General features: G+C 40.1%; 3 protein-coding genes across 3 annotated transcripts; 2 read left to right on the top strand and 1 right to left on the bottom strand.

Annotated features, from left to right (window-relative positions):
- Positions 1-1776: 1776 nt before the first annotated feature.
- Positions 1777-6297, bottom strand: crabp2b (cellular retinoic acid binding protein 2, b). Its single transcript, XM_041955373.1, has 4 exons — positions 6102-6297; positions 3246-3424; positions 2796-2912; positions 1777-2128 (listed from the first exon to the last, which is right to left on the bottom strand). The coding sequence occupies exons 1-4, from the start codon at positions 6181-6183 to the stop codon at positions 2078-2080; spliced, it is 429 nt and encodes a 142-aa protein (XP_041811307.1). The 5' UTR covers positions 6184-6297; the 3' UTR covers positions 1777-2077.
- Positions 6298-8294: 1997 nt separating this feature from the next.
- On the top strand, positions 8295-10549 carry mrps21 (mitochondrial ribosomal protein S21). Its single transcript, XM_041955570.1, has 2 exons — positions 8295-8425; positions 9947-10549. The coding sequence occupies exons 1-2, from the start codon at positions 8343-8345 to the stop codon at positions 10125-10127; spliced, it is 264 nt and encodes an 87-aa protein (XP_041811504.1). The 5' UTR covers positions 8295-8342; the 3' UTR covers positions 10128-10549.
- A 3349-nt stretch (positions 10550-13898) lies between these two features.
- On the top strand, positions 13899-19848 carry ciarta (circadian associated repressor of transcription a). The gene is made up of 6 exons (XM_041955464.1): positions 13899-14107; positions 15107-15463; positions 15570-15645; positions 15777-15855; positions 16695-16845; positions 17178-19848. The coding sequence occupies exons 2-6, from the start codon at positions 15107-15109 to the stop codon at positions 17556-17558; spliced, it is 1044 nt and encodes a 347-aa protein (XP_041811398.1). The 5' UTR covers positions 13899-14107; the 3' UTR covers positions 17559-19848.
- The last annotated feature ends 337 nt before the right edge of the window (positions 19849-20185 follow it).

The raw sequence follows: 20185 nt of genomic DNA, 5'->3' as shown, positions 1-20185 counted from the left end.
GTGGTTTAGACTGCTCCTATGAGGCTAACAACCATCAGTCAAAGGGGTCATTTAGACAGAATCAGGCATCTCATGTATGTGTGTGTGTGTGTGTGTGTGTGTGTGCAATGCCAATGTTCTCATTGAGCAAATAGCAGGGAACTTTCCATCCCCTCCAGAGTGCAGTTAAAGCGCTGCGGTTTTGATGAGCGCTTACACAATAACACGGGTTTCACTGAGGCCATTGAAAACATACTTTCAGCCTGTGAGACATAAAAGCACAAATATAATGAGTGAAGTTGTGTAAGCCATGCATTCTTGGTCACACATGATCTTTTCACTCTGCTTCTTTCAGGCAAACACTAACACACTTTATGAGTATTTCCTTTTTAGGCTACTTTGTACGACCCAGAGACAACTTATTACTGCACACATTTATTTGACGGCTGTTGTTACAAGTTACTTAAGATTTTACATTTAAAAAACGTGTGAGGGAAGAATAATGAATTGTTAACAATTAAGCATTCAGTTTGGGCTCATTTCAGGTGTCTATAGGAGCTGTTAGCTTTCCCATCTATTCTTCTTACATGGTCTCTTTCCTGCCCTGTTAATCACCTCATGACCCACCAGAGCTATCCTGTGATCCTTTGAGGGGGCCGACCTATAGGCTGGGAACCACTGTACATACAATTGATTGTACTTGTACTTAAAAGTAGTTAAAATTCCCAAAAGCGAAATGTAGCATATGCTTCAATGTAAACAAGTAATATACTGCACAGTATGCTAATATATCAGTCAGAAAAGTGCTTTTATATTCATGCTTTAGGTATATTTTGCTGATAATACTTCTATACCTTTGCTCTTTTTACATTGTGGTATTCGTACTTCAGGACTTCCTCCAACCGCTGATGCAAACACGCACATTTACCCACAGAGGTTATTGAGAACATTCATCCTGGAGGAGGCCCAGTCGTCCCTCTGCTTGCTCAGCACTGTGTGTATAAACTGGGAAGCACTTCAGAGGGGTGCTTGTCTGCACACTGTTTGAAAACGTGGAAAAACCATCGCGGCCTGTGAACCATAGCAGTACTCTCCTCAGGAAGTGCCTGAGAGACCCCAAAGGTCCATTTTTCACAGCAAGGTGAAATCCGCCTCAGACTGAACCACGCAGTTGAGCTTTAGTTGCGCAAAAGACAGACTTCAGAGACTCTCTGTTCACATTTCAAGTCTGTTTGTATATTTTGTTTGCATCCATTTCGTTGAAAAGTGGGTACAGCTGGAAATCTCCCTGCACAGTGTCAAAGGAAGCCACCAAACACTTTGTACCTGGGTGCAAAGCCAGAGCAAAGGGGTGGGGGAATTTTTATTGAGCTCATTCTGTAAGTAGTTACAACTGGAAAGCAGAGCAAATGAAGTGCAACCTCTCCTGATGCTAAGAAATAATTTTCTCATGACCACCCTCTCTCTTTCACTCACTCATTTTCCTTTCCACTCCCTGTTTCCCTCTCGGCTTTGCCAAATGTCTCTCAAGCAGAGTTTAGAAAATATGAATTGTCTGTGGGACTTTTCAAACTAATTGACTACATATTGAGGGAGCATAGTGAGCTAGGATGACAAAGAGCACACAGGGGACCAGGTACTGGATTGCAAATGGAAAGATGGATGGGGAAAGGGTGTGGAGTAATCGGGAGAGTTTGAACACTAGACAGTGATGTAAAGTGATATGCAGACAAGGGAATGGGAGGTGCAGGGAGGAGGCAACATACAGGATGAGTGTTTGAAAAGGAATCACCAAACTGTAAGTTCATATAAAACAGTTTATCATGAAAAAAGATTTAGACACTGCAAAACAGCTTTAAAAAAAGGAATGTGTGAGATTTCTGTATGATACATACACAATAAGCTCAGCTTTGGAGTTATAAAAGCAACTACTGCTCCAACATACTGTGCATCCATGTAAACTGAAGGCTTTCCTACACAGTTTGACCAGCATGTGACTGGCTGGGAGGAGGACGAAGAGGAAAACCAGGTGAGGAAATGTAAACCATGCATGAGGCACAAAACAGGAGTATTGGATGACAGTCTTGAAAAAGATTCCTCATTCCCTCTCATAAACTCTGGTGCAGACGACATCCCCAGCAGTCATTGTCTGAAAAAAAAGAGCGACAAAAAGACTTTAAAATACTTTCTAATAAGGTTCCCATTATAAAGGGTTTATAATTTGTGATTCATGTCTTTATTACTATTTAGGAATTAATTTATTCATGCTTTATTGATCAGTAATCTCTGGTTGTTGTTTCACCTCCTCCGGCATGACACCAGTTTTGTCTTCTTCGAGGCTTTTAAATGTAAGTGAGCTGTTGTTAAATGGATTTTGGTGAACATGCTCTGGAGCTCTTTTCCTGGAGAAAAGTGATCAAACAGTCATGTTGAGGGGATTTCCTAAAGAGCCAGCTGATCTAGAGACATGGCTCTAGACACAAACTGGTCATATCTCCTTTTACATGAGGTGAATTGATTCTATTAGAGTGGATATTAGACTTTATTTAGATATAACTGGTGGCGTCTCAGCCGTCTTCCCAGCGGTATGGTAAACGCTATATTAGCACTAATCTTTGTACCTAGTGTTGATTAGCAAGGCTGGCTAGATGGCTGCAGGCATTAGTGAGTCATTTTTGCACCAAACCCTTCATGAAGGGTGTTAACCTTATTTTTAATACTGTAAAGCTCTCAGACTAGACAATTGTCTCAGTTTTTTGTCTTTTTAGATCTGATACTCTTTCGCTGTGTATTGGTGCTTTACACAAAATAATTACCAGTATCAGCTGTCCATCGTTGGTCAGCTCTCGGGTCCACGACGTCTTGGGCCCGTCGCCTTTCTGTAGAGTCTGTTCACAGCTGATCTTGCTCTCTGTTTCCCACTTAGGAAGACTCTGCAAGATTTCATAGTAGAAAAATATTAATAACTTGCTCTGAACACTGTGAAGTTATAGCAAAGTTTGGGCTTCATCATGACTGGAGCTCAGCGTCAACATTTTTACAACCTGTCAGGAACTATGTCCATCACCGCTCACTCAGCATGAAGAAATGAAGAACAGATCCATATATTATCACCAGGACTGACTGTGGATTTGCACTGAAATGATTTCCATATGTTTCTTATGTGCAGAGCTTTGGCTGATTATGCTGTCCTTGGCCAAATGCTGGTATGCATGTACTGACATTGCACAGGAATGTTACACTGGAAGTTTAGGGATGTGCAGTACCGTGCAGGGACGTCCATCCACTGTGGCCTCATTGAAGGACTGACCCACAGTGAAGGAGACATGGGTCGTGCGGACACTGGTGGACGTCTTGATGGACAGACTCTCTCCCTGCTGAGTGATTTCCACTGCCGGGCTGGAGGCAGCTGTCACTGCAATCTTCCTTAAGAACACATTCACACCTGTTCACAAACAAACAGAACTGATATCACACCACATTTGATGACAGTTACATGAGCATACCAGCGGTTTGGAGTGTTTACAGCACAAACACTAAACTTTATATAAAGAAGATTTTTTCTCTGATTTCTTATCTTCAAAGCAGCCATTGGTTTGAGTTCATTCAGTACAGCATGAAAATCAATGTACCGAGTTCGCTTTAAGTGGTCCATCAATGTGAATCTTTCAGCACCTTCAGTTTTTTTTTTTTTTTGACAGTGTTACATTATTGCTATGTGGCAATCCAGCTGTGAGCAGGGATTGTGTTGGATTTTTCCCTGCTTGGCACTCACTGAAATGATGTCATCTGACATTTGGGAGTCAACAGCCAAACAGCAGGTTTTATAACACAATTAAAAACCAAATTCATGCCCCTCTTTTCCCAGTGTCCATGTTTGCTTGTAACTTGTCTTCTCAGCTTGATCTCAGTTCAACAAAGGTTATGCATGCGATGCTTTTTGGCAGCCTACGAGTTGTCAAAACAGTCTGTGCTGATGCAATGCCACACAATAACATAATTTGGCTGAAAAGAAAACAAGACAAGGAAATATTCATTGTGATTTGTTTCTTAGTTTCAAGTCTCTGCATGACGATTTTAGAGAACTTAATGTATGGCATGCTTTAGAAAATGTTTGTGGATAATGTGAAGCATATGTGATTTGTTCTAAATGGGTTACAACATGCAAAACCACTGGTATGGTCTTTTAAACCACTAATTCCAGTGACATTGTTAAATGATGCTTGTTAACCCCCATAGCTCAATCCTTACCCCAAAATACAATAAATAATGAATTAATGGTAACCATTTCAGGCTGCAAAAAAACAAAACAAAACAAAACAAACATAATAAACTTAATGCTCTTTCTGTGCTCTTTCTGTCTGAAGGTGGAGGGAAAACGATAACTATCCTTTTACTCTGTGATGCAACAGCTACAGAATATGTGTTTCATACATGGACAGATTATGTTCCTTGTACCCCCACCCTGCCTACATAGGAACAAGCAGAAGAAGAAGATCGAAAGAGACAAGATTTGCAGTTGTTTTGCATCTGTTTGTGGTCATTTTATGTCTCTTTGTAGTTTGTATCTCTTTGTGGTCGTTTTGTGTATCCGTGTTTTTTTGCATCTTGTTGTGAGTGATTTGTTTTTTGTGGGTCTTTGTAATTGCTTTTTCATTTTGCACCTCTTTGAACAACCCCAATCCAAAAAGGTTTATTTAATACATAAATAAAAACAATGCAATCATTTGGAAATGCAATGCATTTACCAACGCTTTAACGTGTTGTTCCTGTGCCCGTGTAGTGATCTCCTTTATAGAATCAAAGGGTTTCACAAGTGTGGACCTCGCCCCACCCTTGCTTGTGAACGACAAAGTCTTTTGAGGACGCCTTTAAACTGTTTTCAGTTGAGTATGTGTCAAAAAGGATGCGCACATTATCACAATCCGTTTTATTTATTTTACACAGCGTCCCAACTTTTTTGGAATCTGTGTTGTACATGTTTGATTGACTTTCCAACAAGAAATGTTAACAGTTTCTTCATACAGAGGCTCTCACCCAGGGGCCTTGTGCCAATGTGTCTGTGCAACAAGAGAAATAAAACAGGATTTTCAACAGAGAGGTTCAACCGGTCGGAAAGCAATTGCAACTAGGGTGAAAGAATAAATATAACAACAACAATTTACTGTAGTTTACTGTGCCGCATCGGTAGAGATGTTAAGCGATGTTTAATGAATGTAGAACAAATGTAAACCACCTGCTGACCCTTTCGTTTTTGCTATTATTCATGGGAGATGGACTGGCTTTAGAAAGATCAAGACTACCCCACAAATCAGATTCAGTTCAGACCATATTTGCTCATGGAGGGGTACTAACGGAGGTACTAATACACACACACACACACACACACACACACACAAACACACAAAACACAAGATTGGGTCAGAGAGGCCCAGGGAAGTGAAGGAAAGTCATTCTCAGAGCCGACTGGCTGCTGGGGCCCATGTCAAGGCTTAGTTCCGTTTACACTGGCTCTAATTACAACCGCATGAGGAGGACCCTGCTTCAGATGAGTCTAATCTAACATTCCTCCACAGGCTATTTGTCTTCAGATTTTTAATGGATGCCACTGGCTGGCCCTCGCCTGACCTCTCTTTCTCCTGCTCTCTCTTATAGTCCACACGGCCCCTTATAGCTTAACAAGACCAGTATTCCCAGGAACAGTGTGTGAGAGTTCAGGAGCAAACCAATCAAACCACACAGAGCCACTTCAAACTGCTCTGGTTTTCCAGTTGACCCCTAAGCCAAGTGGATTTCCAGTTGATAATGCCACTGACAGCGTGATTGACAGGTCTTTGTGCAGAGATGCTTCCCCTTCCCTTCCTTTTTCTTTTTTGCATTTTAACACTGGAGGTTAGTGGTTGATGATAAACCGGATAACAATATGCTGTTTGACACTAAACTGGCATGAATAGTTTTTGCACTTAAAGCAGTTTGATTTAAAAGTGGAAACAAACGGGGTGCAACCCCGTGTTGTGTTGGAACACTTTTTAGGGCAGATAAACATCTTTTTTGGGGCATTTTCTTCAAGACAATTAAATAGATAATCTAATAGGCTTAATGCCACAGATGCATATACTCACCCAGCGCTTTCAAAAGTTCCTCGAAATTTTCCGAAGACTTCATTGTCCACTTTCCTGAAAAATCTGTGATCTTCTTCTCCATGTTGATGCAAGCGGTCGCAGTCCGGATTTTTTTGCAGATTAGACGCCGATTCTGTCAGCAGGCTCTCCGGTTCGTGTCTGTAGGTCTGTCCCTCTCCGTCAACCGATTTGTGAAGCCGTCTCCTCTGCCCGCATCTGCGCCTCCATTGATTGGCTGACAGCTCGCCTGGACCTGATGCTGGTCCAGCCAATACAGAGGCTGGTGGCAGGGAGGGACTTTCCCCCCGCTCCTAACTGCTGCCTCCACCTCTGGCAGCATGGTGAAAGATTTGGATACGAGCTGGAAAATGCACTTCCAGTAAGAGCTTTGATGCCGATGGGGGATCGCATATTAAGTGCTAAGTATTTTTTTTAAAGGTTGGTGGCATGTTTTTGCCAATTATCTGTCAAGAAGTCCAGAAAATAGGTGAAGCGAAATATGAATGAAACTTTTTATACGACCTGGAACCATGATGTGCTAAGCTCTAAGATCTGGAACCTGAAATCAGATGGTTCATGTTCAGCTGCAGGGTGCGGAGTTTATTAAGCTGGTTATGACAGAGCAAAAGGATAAGACAGCCGTCAAGGAAAGTGCTATCATCATTTTCACACCTCGCTTGAAACGGAAGAGAGAGGAGACACATTAAACAGTGTAGTTATTAGTTATAGCACATATACTGTAGGCTGTCAGTTTCATCTCATGATGCCATCTTAACGCATTTACCTTCACAGTGATGTAAACAACGTCAATATATACAAGATGATTATATTCTGCTAATGCTGACATGCCTTAATCATTTAAATGTAGATATACTTATCTATCTATGACTATTAACTATAAGAAAGGACCAACATTGTGTTGTTGTTTTTTTTGTATTGTTGCTGTTGCCTACAATGTCAAGCTGAATTAGACTGAATTGAATTCAAATAGGATCACAGCGGCTGTGTTCAACATGTGAAACTATGAAAGCTAAAGTAAATAAATAAGATAGAGTTAGACCAAAAATATTGTGATGAAATTATTTGTACACGGAACTAGTACCGACAGAGACAGAGTCCACAAAAATAAAAGTCGGAAGAGTTACATTGCGGTTGTCCAAACATAACCCTGAATACAATTCTGCCTGTGGAGTGGAGGATTAGGGAGAAAAAATTGAATAAACGCATCAAAGAAAAGGAGATAACAAAGTAAATAATAAATTAACTATACTTTCCACAATCAGGGAGCACCTTAAGTGGAATAAAACTCAGTGAAAACATAGCTTTCTTTAGGTTATAGACTCTCTTTGGTCTTTCTTTCTCACACACACACACACACCGTCACACACTGCCAAGAATATTTCATCAGGGCTGGATCAGAAGGGATACGTCTGGAAACATGATGCAGTGCATCCACACAACAAAGGAGTCACAATGTTATCTGTGCGGGTCGTCTCAGCATTCCTCCCTGTGGCACCATGCAGCTACTGTACCCTATAAAGTTACAGCAACATGGGAATTAACCGCAGTGGGTATTTTAGACAGAGAAAGGAAACATAAAAGCACTTTTGAATGTAAATTAGGCTTAACCATCCTGGCCACCATTCACCGCTGTCTGACCTCAGACTGAGACACGCTGAGGACAACAGCAGCTTAGGGATGAGAAAAAGAGGAGAAGAATAGCCTTGATGAAAGAATAACACTGGACACCGCCGCCCCTGTTGCTATGACAATGGATGTAGTTTCATAAATCTGTGATTGCCCTGAAAACTATCTCCCTTTATATAAATGATAAGAGCTGATGTTTGGTCCCCTATACTGTATAGGGGACTTCATTTATTTAGAGGGCAGTTTGAACATAAGCTTTCTGTCATATGATTCATGATTATAAAAGCCTTTATAACATTTTGGCAAAACAAAAATGCTGATAACTTTTTTGATGAAAGTTGAGTGATCATAAAACTAAACACCACATCTAAGTAGTATTGAGAAAAATGAACATGAAGATGTTGCAACAAATATGAAGAATTCTCTCCAAAAAAAATAGCAAGTTAGAGTCAACTCCAAAAATGAGAAAAGTAATTTACAAGGATGGTTGAGTCAAGCGTCACCTAGCGTTTATTAGTAGGTTTCCTGTCACCGGAACAACTCATCGTTCGGTGTTTCCACCCGGTTGGTGGTAGAGCAAGCACCGGTCTCATCATGTCGAGGCACCTTCGTTTCATTTCGCGGACAGTGATGGTTCGTGACGACAACGTTTCTGCGGCCTACAAGACTTTAAACAGGTCAAACTAATGTTTGAAATTTCAGATACAATACAAGATTCAGTCTGTGGTTATTCAAGGAATGTTAAGCTAACGTTAGCTTAGTTACCGTTAGCTGAGTTAGCATTAGCCTTCTGCTCAATGTCACAGAGCTGCGGCTGCGCAGTGGCGTCGCTGCTTAAAGATAGCTGAATTTGATTTTGATGTTTTGGTAGTTTTGAGGGTTTTCTTAGATTCATGCATCGTAAAATAGATCAAATATCGTAAACGCTAGCCACATTAACAATTGTCAAAGTGTCCAGTAACATAATCACGAGTACTAATGGTGTTTTATTTGACCGCATTACTACTAGCAGCATGTGTGTTGTAAAAGAGATCTGGAAATCAGTAGTTTTGGGGTGTTTTTTTTTTTTTTTACTAATAAAGAAGGAGCCAGATAGTGTGTGCCAAAATTGCTTTTTCGTAATCCAAACTGCTTGATTAGTATTTCTTCTGGTTGTTAACGATAATAATAAACGACTTTGTATAGCACGTTTCATACAAGAAATGCAGCTCAACTTGCTTTACAACAAAAGTGACGTGCACCAAGAGCTTCACGTAAAAAATACATGGAATGAACATCAAAAACAGGGACAGAAAATTAATGTTAAATAAGATGGAGACTAAAACCCACTTGATAATAATAGTAAAATAAGATAAGGAGGAAGATAAAAATAAGGATATGGAAAATAAAACCACTGAATAATAGTTTAAAGTTAAAAACACAGTACACAGCATGCATAAAATCAAGTTAAAATACAGCTTTTTAAAGGAAGTACAGCAGGGCATAGGTATGAGGCAAAGCACCACAGTTTCAGGCTTGTATCAGCTTGTCTGCCAGTCAGAAGACATCTCAAAACGAGAAAAACAGATTTCCTGAGTCAAGACAGAATTATTGTTTTTGCTATGCAGACCCAGGAATTTAAGTAAATGGGAGAATGTGTTTGTGATATTTTTGTGACCTATTGCAAGTATTATCACAGTAAAAAAAAAATAAATCTGGCACATGTGTTGTATCCAGTGTTTGTCTATCATAGTTTGTATTTTAATTCAAACCCATACCCAGGTACAGTTTGAAAATGTATGATTGAAATGAAAATGTAATTAGAGGGTTGTAAAACTTTGGCCAGTGTAAGCAGTCTTGGTGCTTTCTTGGCTTGCTTATAATGTGTTGTAAAGAAATTGTATAAACCTTCATGTCTTAACATTTTATGAATATATATATAAAGAAATGTGTGTTTCTCAGGTTGTATGAAGAAGGTATGTTACAAATGTTTTCTGCTGCTCACTGTTACTTTTTATTTTGAGTTGTAAGTGGCCTGGGTCTACATCTGTTAACCAAAGCAGGAAAATGCAGTTGATGTTTAAATATGTTAATAATTTACCCTTTCAAAAATCCAGAAATTGATATAGTTGCACTGTCAGTGTCACCTTACCTGTTGAATAGAATGTTGAATGCAACCCAAATCCCAGTTATTCACACATTTTCTCTACAAACTCCAGGATCCTGACTCAGGAGGGGATTGTCGAAACAGTGAAGAACAAGCGCTACTTTGAGAAGCCCTGCCGAGAGCGACAGCGGAAGAACTTTGAGAACTGCAGACGTATCTACTGCACAGAAATGGCCCGAAAAATTGCCTTCATCTCCAGGACAAACAGAGAGGATCCCTGGCTCGGCTGCTAGTGGAATGGAGTGTGATGAAATGGGACGTTATCCGTGGACTGGTTGAGACGGGGCCAGCAAAGTGGAAGAAGCAATCAAGATCAGCGCAATGTCACTGTCACATCTAAATGGGCGTAGGAAATACAGAGGAAAAAAAAAGGCTTTCATGTTGTCACATTGTTTAACAGTAAATAGAAGAAAACCTTTGTAGACGTGCATTCATTGTCAAGTCAACTATGGACATCTTTTTCTTTTTCTCCACAAAATTTGGCATGAAAAGTGCGGTGTTTGTACTTGGAGGGAAAAATCTTTTGTACTCATTCTTGGTTGTAATGAGCAGGTTATTGAATACTTTGTTGATGACGTTATGTGTTTTGGATCTTTCCACACAATCTTACTATTGGAAAAGATAATAAATGTGAGAGATTTGCTGAAAACCTTGAGCTGGTGAAACAGTATTTGTCACAGTTAAACTTCTATTGAAACAGCAAAGACAAACTGGTTTCTACTGTAAACACAGGTGTGTATAGTGTATGTATGGCGTAAAAGTAAATCTGGCCACATAAAAGCTTCAGAAGTTGTTAGATTTGACCTCATTAGCTGGAGGAAATTCATACAATGCAGGAGATGTTTTTTTCTGGGAATGGAGTCTCAGCTCAGCAGCAAGTCACTGTTAATTAATTCAAGGTCACCACTGCACAGTGTGGTGTTAATGTCCACTGATGGTGTCGGCCACCTCACGCAAACTACCATAAGCAAGATCCATCAGCCGTGCACGTCTGTCCAGACCCTGTGCTTTCACCACAGGAGATTTTAAAGTGAGCTCTGCCTTTGGCTCCCCTCACACAGGGAAAGTTAAACATTCACACCAGGCTCACTTGTCAGAGGTTACCAGGTCATGTTGATGCCCTGTGCTGTGTCTTAGGTCAGTGGGTGGGCAGCATGATAGATTACCTATATTTTACACTGAAAGAGATTGACTGCTGTCTTTGATACCTCTTCTAACAGGTCAGTTCATCTACATAAAGAATGACTTATCTCTTCTCTCTCGTGGTGTCTGGCTATAGTGTTTTCTCAGATTCCACTTTACCCCAGATATAATGGACTGTGAGCAGTTGCCATTGGAACACTGATTCCAAAAAAGTTGGCACGCTGTGCAGCAAGTAAGTAAAAGCAGAATGCAATCATTTGCAAACAAACTGTGTTTACTGACAGCTGTGACAAAGTGTTCCTGAGTGGAGCATTCCACATCTTTTCCAGTCTTTTGTTGCTCCTGTACCAACTTGTTTGAAACGTGTTGCATCAAATGCAGAATAAGCAGATATTTACAAAAATCAATGAAGTTGATGAGGCAAAGCATTGTGCTGTATGTCAAAAAGGATTAGCAAATGTTCACATTCTGTTTCATTTATGGATTACACAACTTTTTTGGAATTGGGGTTGTGTTTTTTTTTTGAAGAAATAGTCTCCATTAAACTGTTGACTATTCTGTGAACCTTTCAGAGTAACAGGGATGTTTCTGTTCATTTTTTAAATGTAATGTTTCCATGCTGTGAGCTCCACAGATGAATTATCTCTCCCCTCCACTGTGTTGTGGTGGCAGAGGCAAATATCTCAAAACATGGGGAAATTAAATGAAAAATGTGAATTGCTATATATGTATATATATATTTATACATATATGAAAACAACTGCAGGTTGGTACTATTGGTGTCATTTATAATCATTCAGTATGGTTTTATCAGCAAAGGGGACACTAGTGTGGTTCTCTTGCCCTGCCTATGTAACATGCCTAGGTTTTTCTAAGTGTGTGGTAATATGATTGTGAAATGTGCAAAGGTGTTGGTTGGCCCCTTCCCAGCATCCACACTCAAACACACACACTGACGCTCCCTTATCGCTGACAAGTATCAACCACGGGGCAAACAAAATTGCAAACATATCACCTGTCATACCAAAAACCTGATCACACCTGGACCGAACAATGGACAGCAGTTCTCAGTTAACTTAGAACCTTATTTATTTTCTTACAGACATTACCTGCAACAATAGCATAAAGCAAACACATTCCCTCTGCAACTGGCAGAAGACGCATGCAGGTTGAACATCGGCACCTTTGAAATGGTCAAACCAGCCTTCAGCTGTTTCAGTGTTCACAGGTCTGTGTACAGAGCTATTGGTATTGACCACGACTGTTTGTATGGTTTCTCTATCAGCTGATAGGACTGACCATGCTGTTTGCTTGGTGACGGTATCTATGTTGCAATCCAAAAATCTGGAACTAAATGTCACTATGCAAACCTCAGGAGCATACACCAAGCCTGTTTTCAAAAGACACTAAGGAGCCCCTGGCAAGAATGAGACAAACAATACTCCATAAAAAGAACATTACTGATCTTCTGATTTGCATGCGGACGCTTGGAAATTCAATAGCCTTGATAGCTCTGTGCAACTTGAAGTTATTTTGTGATAATGGAAACAACATGGGCAATTCATTACTATTGTTCTAACTAAAATAAAGTTTCATACCAGTCTCCTGAGGTGTTTGACCGCCTGGCTGAGAGTCAGACTGAGACCATTTCTCTCCTCCACACCCAGAATTGTGGTAGCATCTAATTTGCAAACTAGTCTCATAATTCTTATCATTATCACCATGAACAGTTGGTTTTTGGATATATGCAGCCTTTTCAGCTAATCAGGTAGTGCCAGACACATCCTCCTGCAGGTAACAGCATCCTGTTTTCACATGCAATGTAGTGATTCACTGCTCAGCATACAACAATCTCATTATATAACTTTACTGCATGTAAGAGTGTCCCAAGCTTTCTGTCTCTGGCTCTAATAGGCCTATGATGCCATATCTCATAATCTTGTCTGGATTATCCATATTCACCTCATCATGAGCAATGAATAAACTGGAGCTTCTAGAGCACAGAATTATGAGCACAAAACCCAAAGTCCGATTTGGCTGCTCCTTACATGTGCAGCCATGAATTATTTTTTTTTTAAGAAGCTATTTTATGCATTTTCTACTGTGCACATTGAAGTCTAACACCTATATACATTTTATGATCATCTGTGAGAATGTGGAGTAGAAGGATAGTCACATGTTGAAGTGGCTTGTCATACACGATCAGGTAGTGGTGTATCTTTAAGTATGATTGATATTTTAGCTCTATCACTGTGTTGGACTTCAGATTTCATTAATTTTTTATGCACATTGTTCGATCTATGCATATTGGCATATATATTATATGCTCATATATCATAGGCTGCTTCTTTGAAAAGAGGACAACTTTGCATAAAGATAAACACAAACAAGCAAAATATATAGGTTTAGACAACAAATGCCAGCATTTTCAGCTGTAATTACACTTTTATTTTCCTCAAAGGTATTGTGTCTTGGGGGTTCTAACAAACAAGTCCCTACATTCTGACTTGTAATTACACGGTTAATTTACTTTAAAGTATCGTGTGTATAAAAGCATGTCAATAATTGCAACCTCATTTAAGTACCAACATTTTTAGCACGTCAGCTGCCGCGTGCTGTTCCTCTTCTTCATGGGCCACACCACGCGCACGTGCTGCCGTTGCAGGTGAGGTGGGATCTACGCATTTACCGGCCAACCGGGGCTGCGGACGCTGCTGATTGGCCAAGCCTCTGAGCCGATGAGAAACGATCCAAAGCCTGTCGGCCAATCGTGGCGCTGTAGCCGTTCAGCACGTGTAGCGGCCGTTGCGCCGTGTGGGTACATTTTGAACTGGTTGGTAGCCCAACTCAGTATACAAGACACGAGCGGGGCTCGAATACGCACTGTGGGACTGGATAACAGACGCATACGCGGGTTGTGCACATCTGTGCCCAGAAAGCTAGCCGTTAGCTCGGTTACTTCTGTAAAGGCTGAAATTGTTCAACGTGTTCAATAAGCGCAACGTGCCTTCTCACGCGTCGCTTTTTTCTTTTCACGTCTTTGGGAATCAAATTCTGCTCCATCTCGGAGGTAAGAGCGCTCCCGTCTTGGCTTTTCTCCTGTTGTTTTTTTGTTCGCAAAGTTCGTTGTTTATCAGACTAGTGTTCTAAATTGTTTTACCTTAACTAGAATAAGTAGCCACTTTGGGTCATAACTTTCATGGGACTTTTCTGACCAGCTGACTTAAAGCATCATTATAGCACCCCGCGCACTGTTGTTTTCATGTTTCTCAAAGGTAATGAGCTAATTGGCAAGTTTGAGCTAGCTACAAGTTGTGCGTTTCCAAAATGTAGCTTAGTTGTAGAAATCCGACCAGTCATAACAAGCATGCTAAAAACAAGTATTTTAAGGTAAAATCATAAAGCAGGTTCAAGGTTTGTTTATAATCTTGAGGTCACACGAGGTAAACACTGTCAACAGTGGATGTATACATGTCCCCGGATGACCCAACTGTTTTCCACCAGAGAACAGAGCGTACTATTCTGACGCTGCACGAGTTGATTTGCGTACAGGAGCAAGTCCTTTAAGGGCATGTGATAACATCAGCGTTGATCCTTTGCCCTGTCTACATCTTGATTATATTATACCTGCTGGGACCTTGTGAAGATTTCACTCACGTGACTTGGCAACAAGTGTACCTCTAATCTGAATTGCATGATACTGACTGGATTGGTTTTGCCTTCTGTCTGCTAAATGTTGAGATTGTTATATGAATGTCTTAAGCTTTTCTACATGCTTTTTGCTGTAATATGGGTTGATTGATATTAATGCATTGCCAATATTTTGATATTGTATGGGAAATTCTTTAGTGATATAGCTTGTACTTTCGTTGTAAAGATTTGCAATACTAGAAGATATTGTGACATTTCATTTATCCAGCATCAGATTTTACTAAATGTTTTACAGAGAAGTCATGTTGGGGATGAAAAGTTCTTTTGGCTTGGATTCTGCAACATACCTGCTTGATGTGCCCAGTGCCAAAACTTGAAGTCACTGAAGTTTTGCTTGGACATTATCTTGTCTCCACAGATGACTTCATTGGGCAAGTCTTCCAAATGGCCATCTTATGACTCGCTACCCTCCACCTCAAGCTTTCACCTCAGTGAGAGTGAGCAGACTGAGGATGAGGCAGATGTCTTCTCAGAGGGAGAGGGGGGCAGTGGAATAACAAAGTCCCTCTCAGTTGGTGAAGGAATCACACTTTCCAGAAATCACCTTGAATTCACAGCTCATCCTGATCAGCCGCACTCGAGGTTTAGGAGCCTGGTCAACCAGCCTGGTCGCTGCCCTGATGAAAATAAGCATCCCGGGTCAGCCTCCTCTCCTGGAGCTGCCACGCTGGGCTCATCTTCAGCAACACCAGGGGACTTGGTCTTCGCTCAGAAAGTGAGAACCCCTAAACGGATTCCCAGGCCATTGTTTCAGCATTTTTGTCAGCCACACATCAGATCAGTCATATTAGTTAAACTGTTTTTTCTCCTTATTTCCTCAGTGTGCAGATTTGCGCAGGTTTATCCGGCCTTTGCTTGAGCTTCTTCATGGACTAAAGACTGGGCGGTATGTCAAAGGTATGTGGTTGAGCAATATCAAACATCTCTTTTTAGTTTTAGTGCATCCATCTTATCCTGTAATGAAATCCACAAGTCCCAATTTGCCTTGACAGCTGTTTTGTATCTTTTGTATCTTTTAATTGTGACAGGTTTATCCAGTTTCCAGCAAAGTGTTGCCATAGACAGATTGCAGAGGATTCTTGGGATATTACAGAGGCCTGAAATGGGGTAAGAACATCACAAGTAGTGATCCTAATATTATGTAAGCGGTGAAAATAGGGATATTGTCATTGTCACCCGTATACAGCAGTGTTTCCCCTAGGTTGACTGCTTTGTGGCAGAAGACGGGCCATGGGTTAGGGGTGGGAGTTGTGGGGAAGAACACTCACACTTCACCAAATTCTGTTCTCAAATTTAACACTTTAAAGTTTGTTTGTCTACGTGCCAATGTAGACTGGCAGAAGAATATTTATCAGATACTTTTCAGAATCCACATGAACCATTCTTCAAATAGGCATAAATTAGATCCACCGCACAGCACGTATTTTTAAAAAGAAAATTTGCAAAAATTATGACTAGTGAGTCACCTGCATGCCAAATTATCAGAGCTCACAAGACCAAATTGCCTTCTAAAGTAACACATGAGCGGTTGCTGATAAGCAGTGTAGCATTTGATAGGCCATTTTTTTTAAAACAGAGTCTGCTCTGCCCACTCCACATAAAATGCACCGGGACTACATTTCATCACTTCCGGCAAACTTCACGGAGAACAGTGAGGGCCAAACAGCATCACCAATCTGTTTTAACCAAATATTCTCTGGCCTAGCTCAGCTAAAAACACAAATCATTCAGCATGTTAGCATACCTACACTCTGTATGGCTCTGCTCTGCGTGTGTGTGCATCTGTGTGTGCGTGTGGAGGGGCTAAGCGCTGCCCTTGGTGAAACATGAGGGCAGAGGATATTAATGATCGTGTGAAACTTTAGCAGCGGCATGTGCCACTGCAGAATGACTTAAGGGGTCCACTGCCCAGCATTGTCATCTATGCTTGTTTCTGTTTTTTACAGAGAGAAATACCTCCAAAACCTGCTGCAGATAGAGATGATGCTCAAAATGTGGTTTCCTCAGGTGGCATTTCAGTCCACAAATACACAAAGCCAGACCACCACTCCCAGACTCCCACACTGGCGCCAAAATCAGCTCCACATGCCAGTTAAGGTGAGTGTCATACTGAATGTTTTCTTTGTTACCGTCAAATCACAGGCTTCATGCCACAGGCAGAGAGGTTAAAATAACAATGCAAAATTGTATTTTTTATTAAAACATCTTTTTTTTTCATAACCAAGCATCCATTTGAAATATATTTATACAGTTAGGCAAAAGATGGTATAACAACATAGGAGATTAAATGAGAAAGCAATATCACACTAAATATTTGGGAGAACTATATAAAGTATGTTTATGAGAGAGTTAAAGATATTGACTGTAGTTCTCCTTTAAGGCCGTGGTTTGTCATGGTTGTTATTTTTGGTTTTGCTCTCCCATCCCAGAAGAGAAAAATGAGCTGGTCCGACCCTGACCACTCTGGCAAAGTCCAAGGCAAGCATAAGCAACATCAACATGGAAAACATGGAAGCTGCGAGGCTGCGAGTTCACTTGACACCATTTCCACGCGACTACCTGGATCACCTAAAAAACAGAAAACTCAAGTGGAAGAAACAGTAGAACTAGCTCGGGGCAGGTGTACAGCTGGACATGAGTTTACAGGCAGCACTGGCACTTTAAGCAGGCCGTCCTGTTTATGTAGCAGGAGAGAAAATGAGAACCGGAAGCAGCCTGACATTTCTCTGCCCTCCCCTTGTGGCAGCCCAGCTACACAAGACAGCTCGGTGTCCTCAAGCGGCACCATTACTACAACTGACTCACCTTAGCTGGCCTTAGCTGACCTTGGTACCACATGGAGGTGCCACAGCCTGCCAGCCAGAGTGAAGGCAGAGGGCGCTCTTGATTACATAAGCATAATGTTAGGCACAGGGCCAGTCTGTGATGGCTGCAAGGCATGTTAAAACCAGAAGAGGAGGAGAAGAAATGCAGAGACACTCGTTAACACTATCTGGCGTGGTTGTTGCTCACACCGGTGTTATTGCACTATATTATCAGGAAGTGTATATTGTTTTTATGTAAGAGTATCACTGATTTTTGCTAAGTTAAAAGATGTTTGAAGTAGTTTAGATGTGTAATGCGTTAAAGCAGTCTGTGGTCTTGTTTTGTATTTTTTTCATCATAGAACGCAGCCCTAACAGTGACAGTGTAGGATTTCATGCCATTGGCGAAAAACAAAAAGACCAGATGTCACTTTTCTGAAAATAAATACACACAGAGGGTCACTGCTATTAAGCATTCAGCAGCAGTCCAAAAAATATATATTTTTCCTGCAAAAATGTCCTGTGCTGTCCTTTCCACCTTCTTACATGTGTGGATTTTTTTTGCTTTCCTTTGTCACGTATGATAGTAAACTAATCTCTTGTTTTTTCCCTTTGCTCCAGGGACTGCATTTTTCACAATTTTCATGCACTTTATAGACAAACAAATGATTTGAGCAAATCATTGGCAGCTTCTTTTGTAGTGACAATAATTGTTAGTTGCAGCTCTGGTGAAAAGAATATTTCAATCATGAACATAGATGCTTAAGAAGGGCATGCAGGAAGTATTTTTCCAGCTGATTATAACATATTGTAGAACAAAACCATGTAGTCCCTGCCAAAATGTGCCAAACAATACTAATTTGCATTATCATATCATGTGCACTTTACTTCAGTCACTTCTTTATTTACTTGCACTTAACACACAAACAGAATCAATGTTTCTTTGTAAATAACAATCAATGTAAAAGAGCTAAATGTTACACAGGAAATACCACAACCTGATTGATCAAAAATTACTGAGGCAGTTGAGGAAATATGAGACGCTTGGCCAGATCTTAATACATCAGTTGGTCCTTTATCTCGCCGATGAGCAGACTTGTTTTGTTTCGAAAGACTTTAAAGTGTCACATTTATTACACATATGAGTTTAAAGTGACTGTTTTCATTTTGTTTGTTTTTTTTCAACATAATGCAACAGGCATATATGATGATGATATATTTGATCCAGTATACACTGAAATGGCTGTAATTGCACCTTGGCTGACAACGAGGAAATGTTACACATTTGTTAACATTAAAAAGTAGAGATATTATTTATTAAAGTACTATTTAAGAGGGTCTGCACTTGATAACCTCAACATGAGGGCTTTGCAGGTACTTGAATCTGAAACTTTACAGGCAAACTTGTCTTGTCTTTGTTTTTTAGTTGAAATCTTGTTATTTTGGCACTGTGGATGGAAGTAGTTGAAAAGCATAAAAAGTCAATTTAGCTTATTGCCAGGCTTATTTTTCTCACAAAATGCCCCAACTGCAATGTGCCATTATGAGGGCAAACAACAGCTTCTGTGTCCCATTTAAAATGGATTTGTATCACTGACTTGTTGTAAAATTTGCATCACTCAAAGTGCTTTACTCTTGATTATGTATGAGGAAATATCATGGCGATATGATAAACAAAACTTTCTATTCCTGAATACATTGATTCTTTTTAATGGCATTTGTTACCACCATATGTGAAATCAGATATCATTCATGTTGAATGGTGTTTCATGTTGGTGGTTTGTCACCAGTAAGCCTTTCTTATATGACATAAAGGTAGTTTACCTGAAATGTCTTCATTAATCATACAAAAGTGTATTATTTAACTGACGATGGTAAAAATCATCATCTCACCACTTATGTCATTGCAAACCAAATGTGCTGCTGTGTAGATGTTTCTCAGGCCTCACCATTAGTCATTTTCATTGATCCTGAGTTATGTTATTTAAAATGGAAAATGTAAGCACATGATTGAGTACAGTCGTGTAGTGTGGTTTTGCTTTGGTATATAAAATGTAGCATCCTAGTGTACAGCTTTTGCTGTGCTGGGTTACACATCTTTCATTTGTAAAATAGGAGAAAAACTTAAAGTAGAATAAAAATCTTATTTCCCAATATAGGTCTTTAATTTTGTGTTGTTTTTAGTTTTCTTTGTTTTAGGCTATTTCTTTGTTTCTCATAATGAAATTGTTGTTATTGGTGACTGATAAATACACATGTTTTTATATATTAAATGAGTTATGTGGTTCATCACAATACAAAATATGTTGGTTCATTTCTGGAATGAAATACCCGTACATACACAAGTGTGTCACAAGCGTGATGTGAGTTTTTGTTTTCTTTCATTTAGATATGTGTTAGCTGTGTCCCACATAAAGTTAAATGAAATCTGATCCACAGAGCAACAGCTGGAGCTTGTGTTGGCCTGCTGTTGCATGTTGACAATATTTTGTTTTTTTTAATACAGAATTTTAGTGTTATGAAGCATTGAATGCACCTTAGGTCAATCACCTTATTATTGCTTTTTCTATATTCATCAGTTCATTGATTTATTCTAATTAAACACAAAAGGTCTGTAATTAGGTACAGTTTTC

This window comes from Chelmon rostratus, chromosome 16 (assembly GCF_017976325.1).
Source record: "Chelmon rostratus isolate fCheRos1 chromosome 16, fCheRos1.pri, whole genome shotgun sequence".
In the NCBI taxonomy this organism is placed as follows: Eukaryota; Metazoa; Chordata; class Actinopteri; order Chaetodontiformes; family Chaetodontidae; genus Chelmon; species Chelmon rostratus.
The sequence above is the reverse complement of the archived record's forward strand: the minus strand, read 5'-3'. Positions and strand labels throughout refer to the sequence as shown.

Coding starts and splice junctions, on each gene's coding strand:
- crabp2b (XM_041955373.1), bottom strand. CDS start 6,183: ATGGAGAAGAAGATCACAGATTTTTCAGGAAAGTGGACAATGAAGTCT. Junction 2,913..3,245: donor TGGATGGACGTCCCTGCACG/GTACTGCACATC, acceptor GAAATCTTGCAG/AGTCTTCCTAAGTGGGAAAC. Junction 2,129..2,795: donor ACGATGGACAGCTGATACTG/GTAATTATTTTG, acceptor CTTTTTTTTCAG/ACAATGACTGCTGGGGATGT.
- mrps21 (XM_041955570.1), top strand. CDS start 8,343: ATGTCGAGGCACCTTCGTTTCATTTCGCGGACAGTGATGGTTCGTGAC. Junction 8,426..9,946: donor GCCTACAAGACTTTAAACAG/GTCAAACTAATG, acceptor TACAAACTCCAG/GATCCTGACTCAGGAGGGGA.
- ciarta (XM_041955464.1), top strand. CDS start 15,107: ATGACTTCATTGGGCAAGTCTTCCAAATGGCCATCTTATGACTCGCTA. Junction 15,646..15,776: donor GACTGGGCGGTATGTCAAAG/GTATGTGGTTGA, acceptor TAATTGTGACAG/GTTTATCCAGTTTCCAGCAA. Junction 16,846..17,177: donor AGCTCCACATGCCAGTTAAG/GTGAGTGTCATA, acceptor CTCCCATCCCAG/AAGAGAAAAATGAGCTGGTC.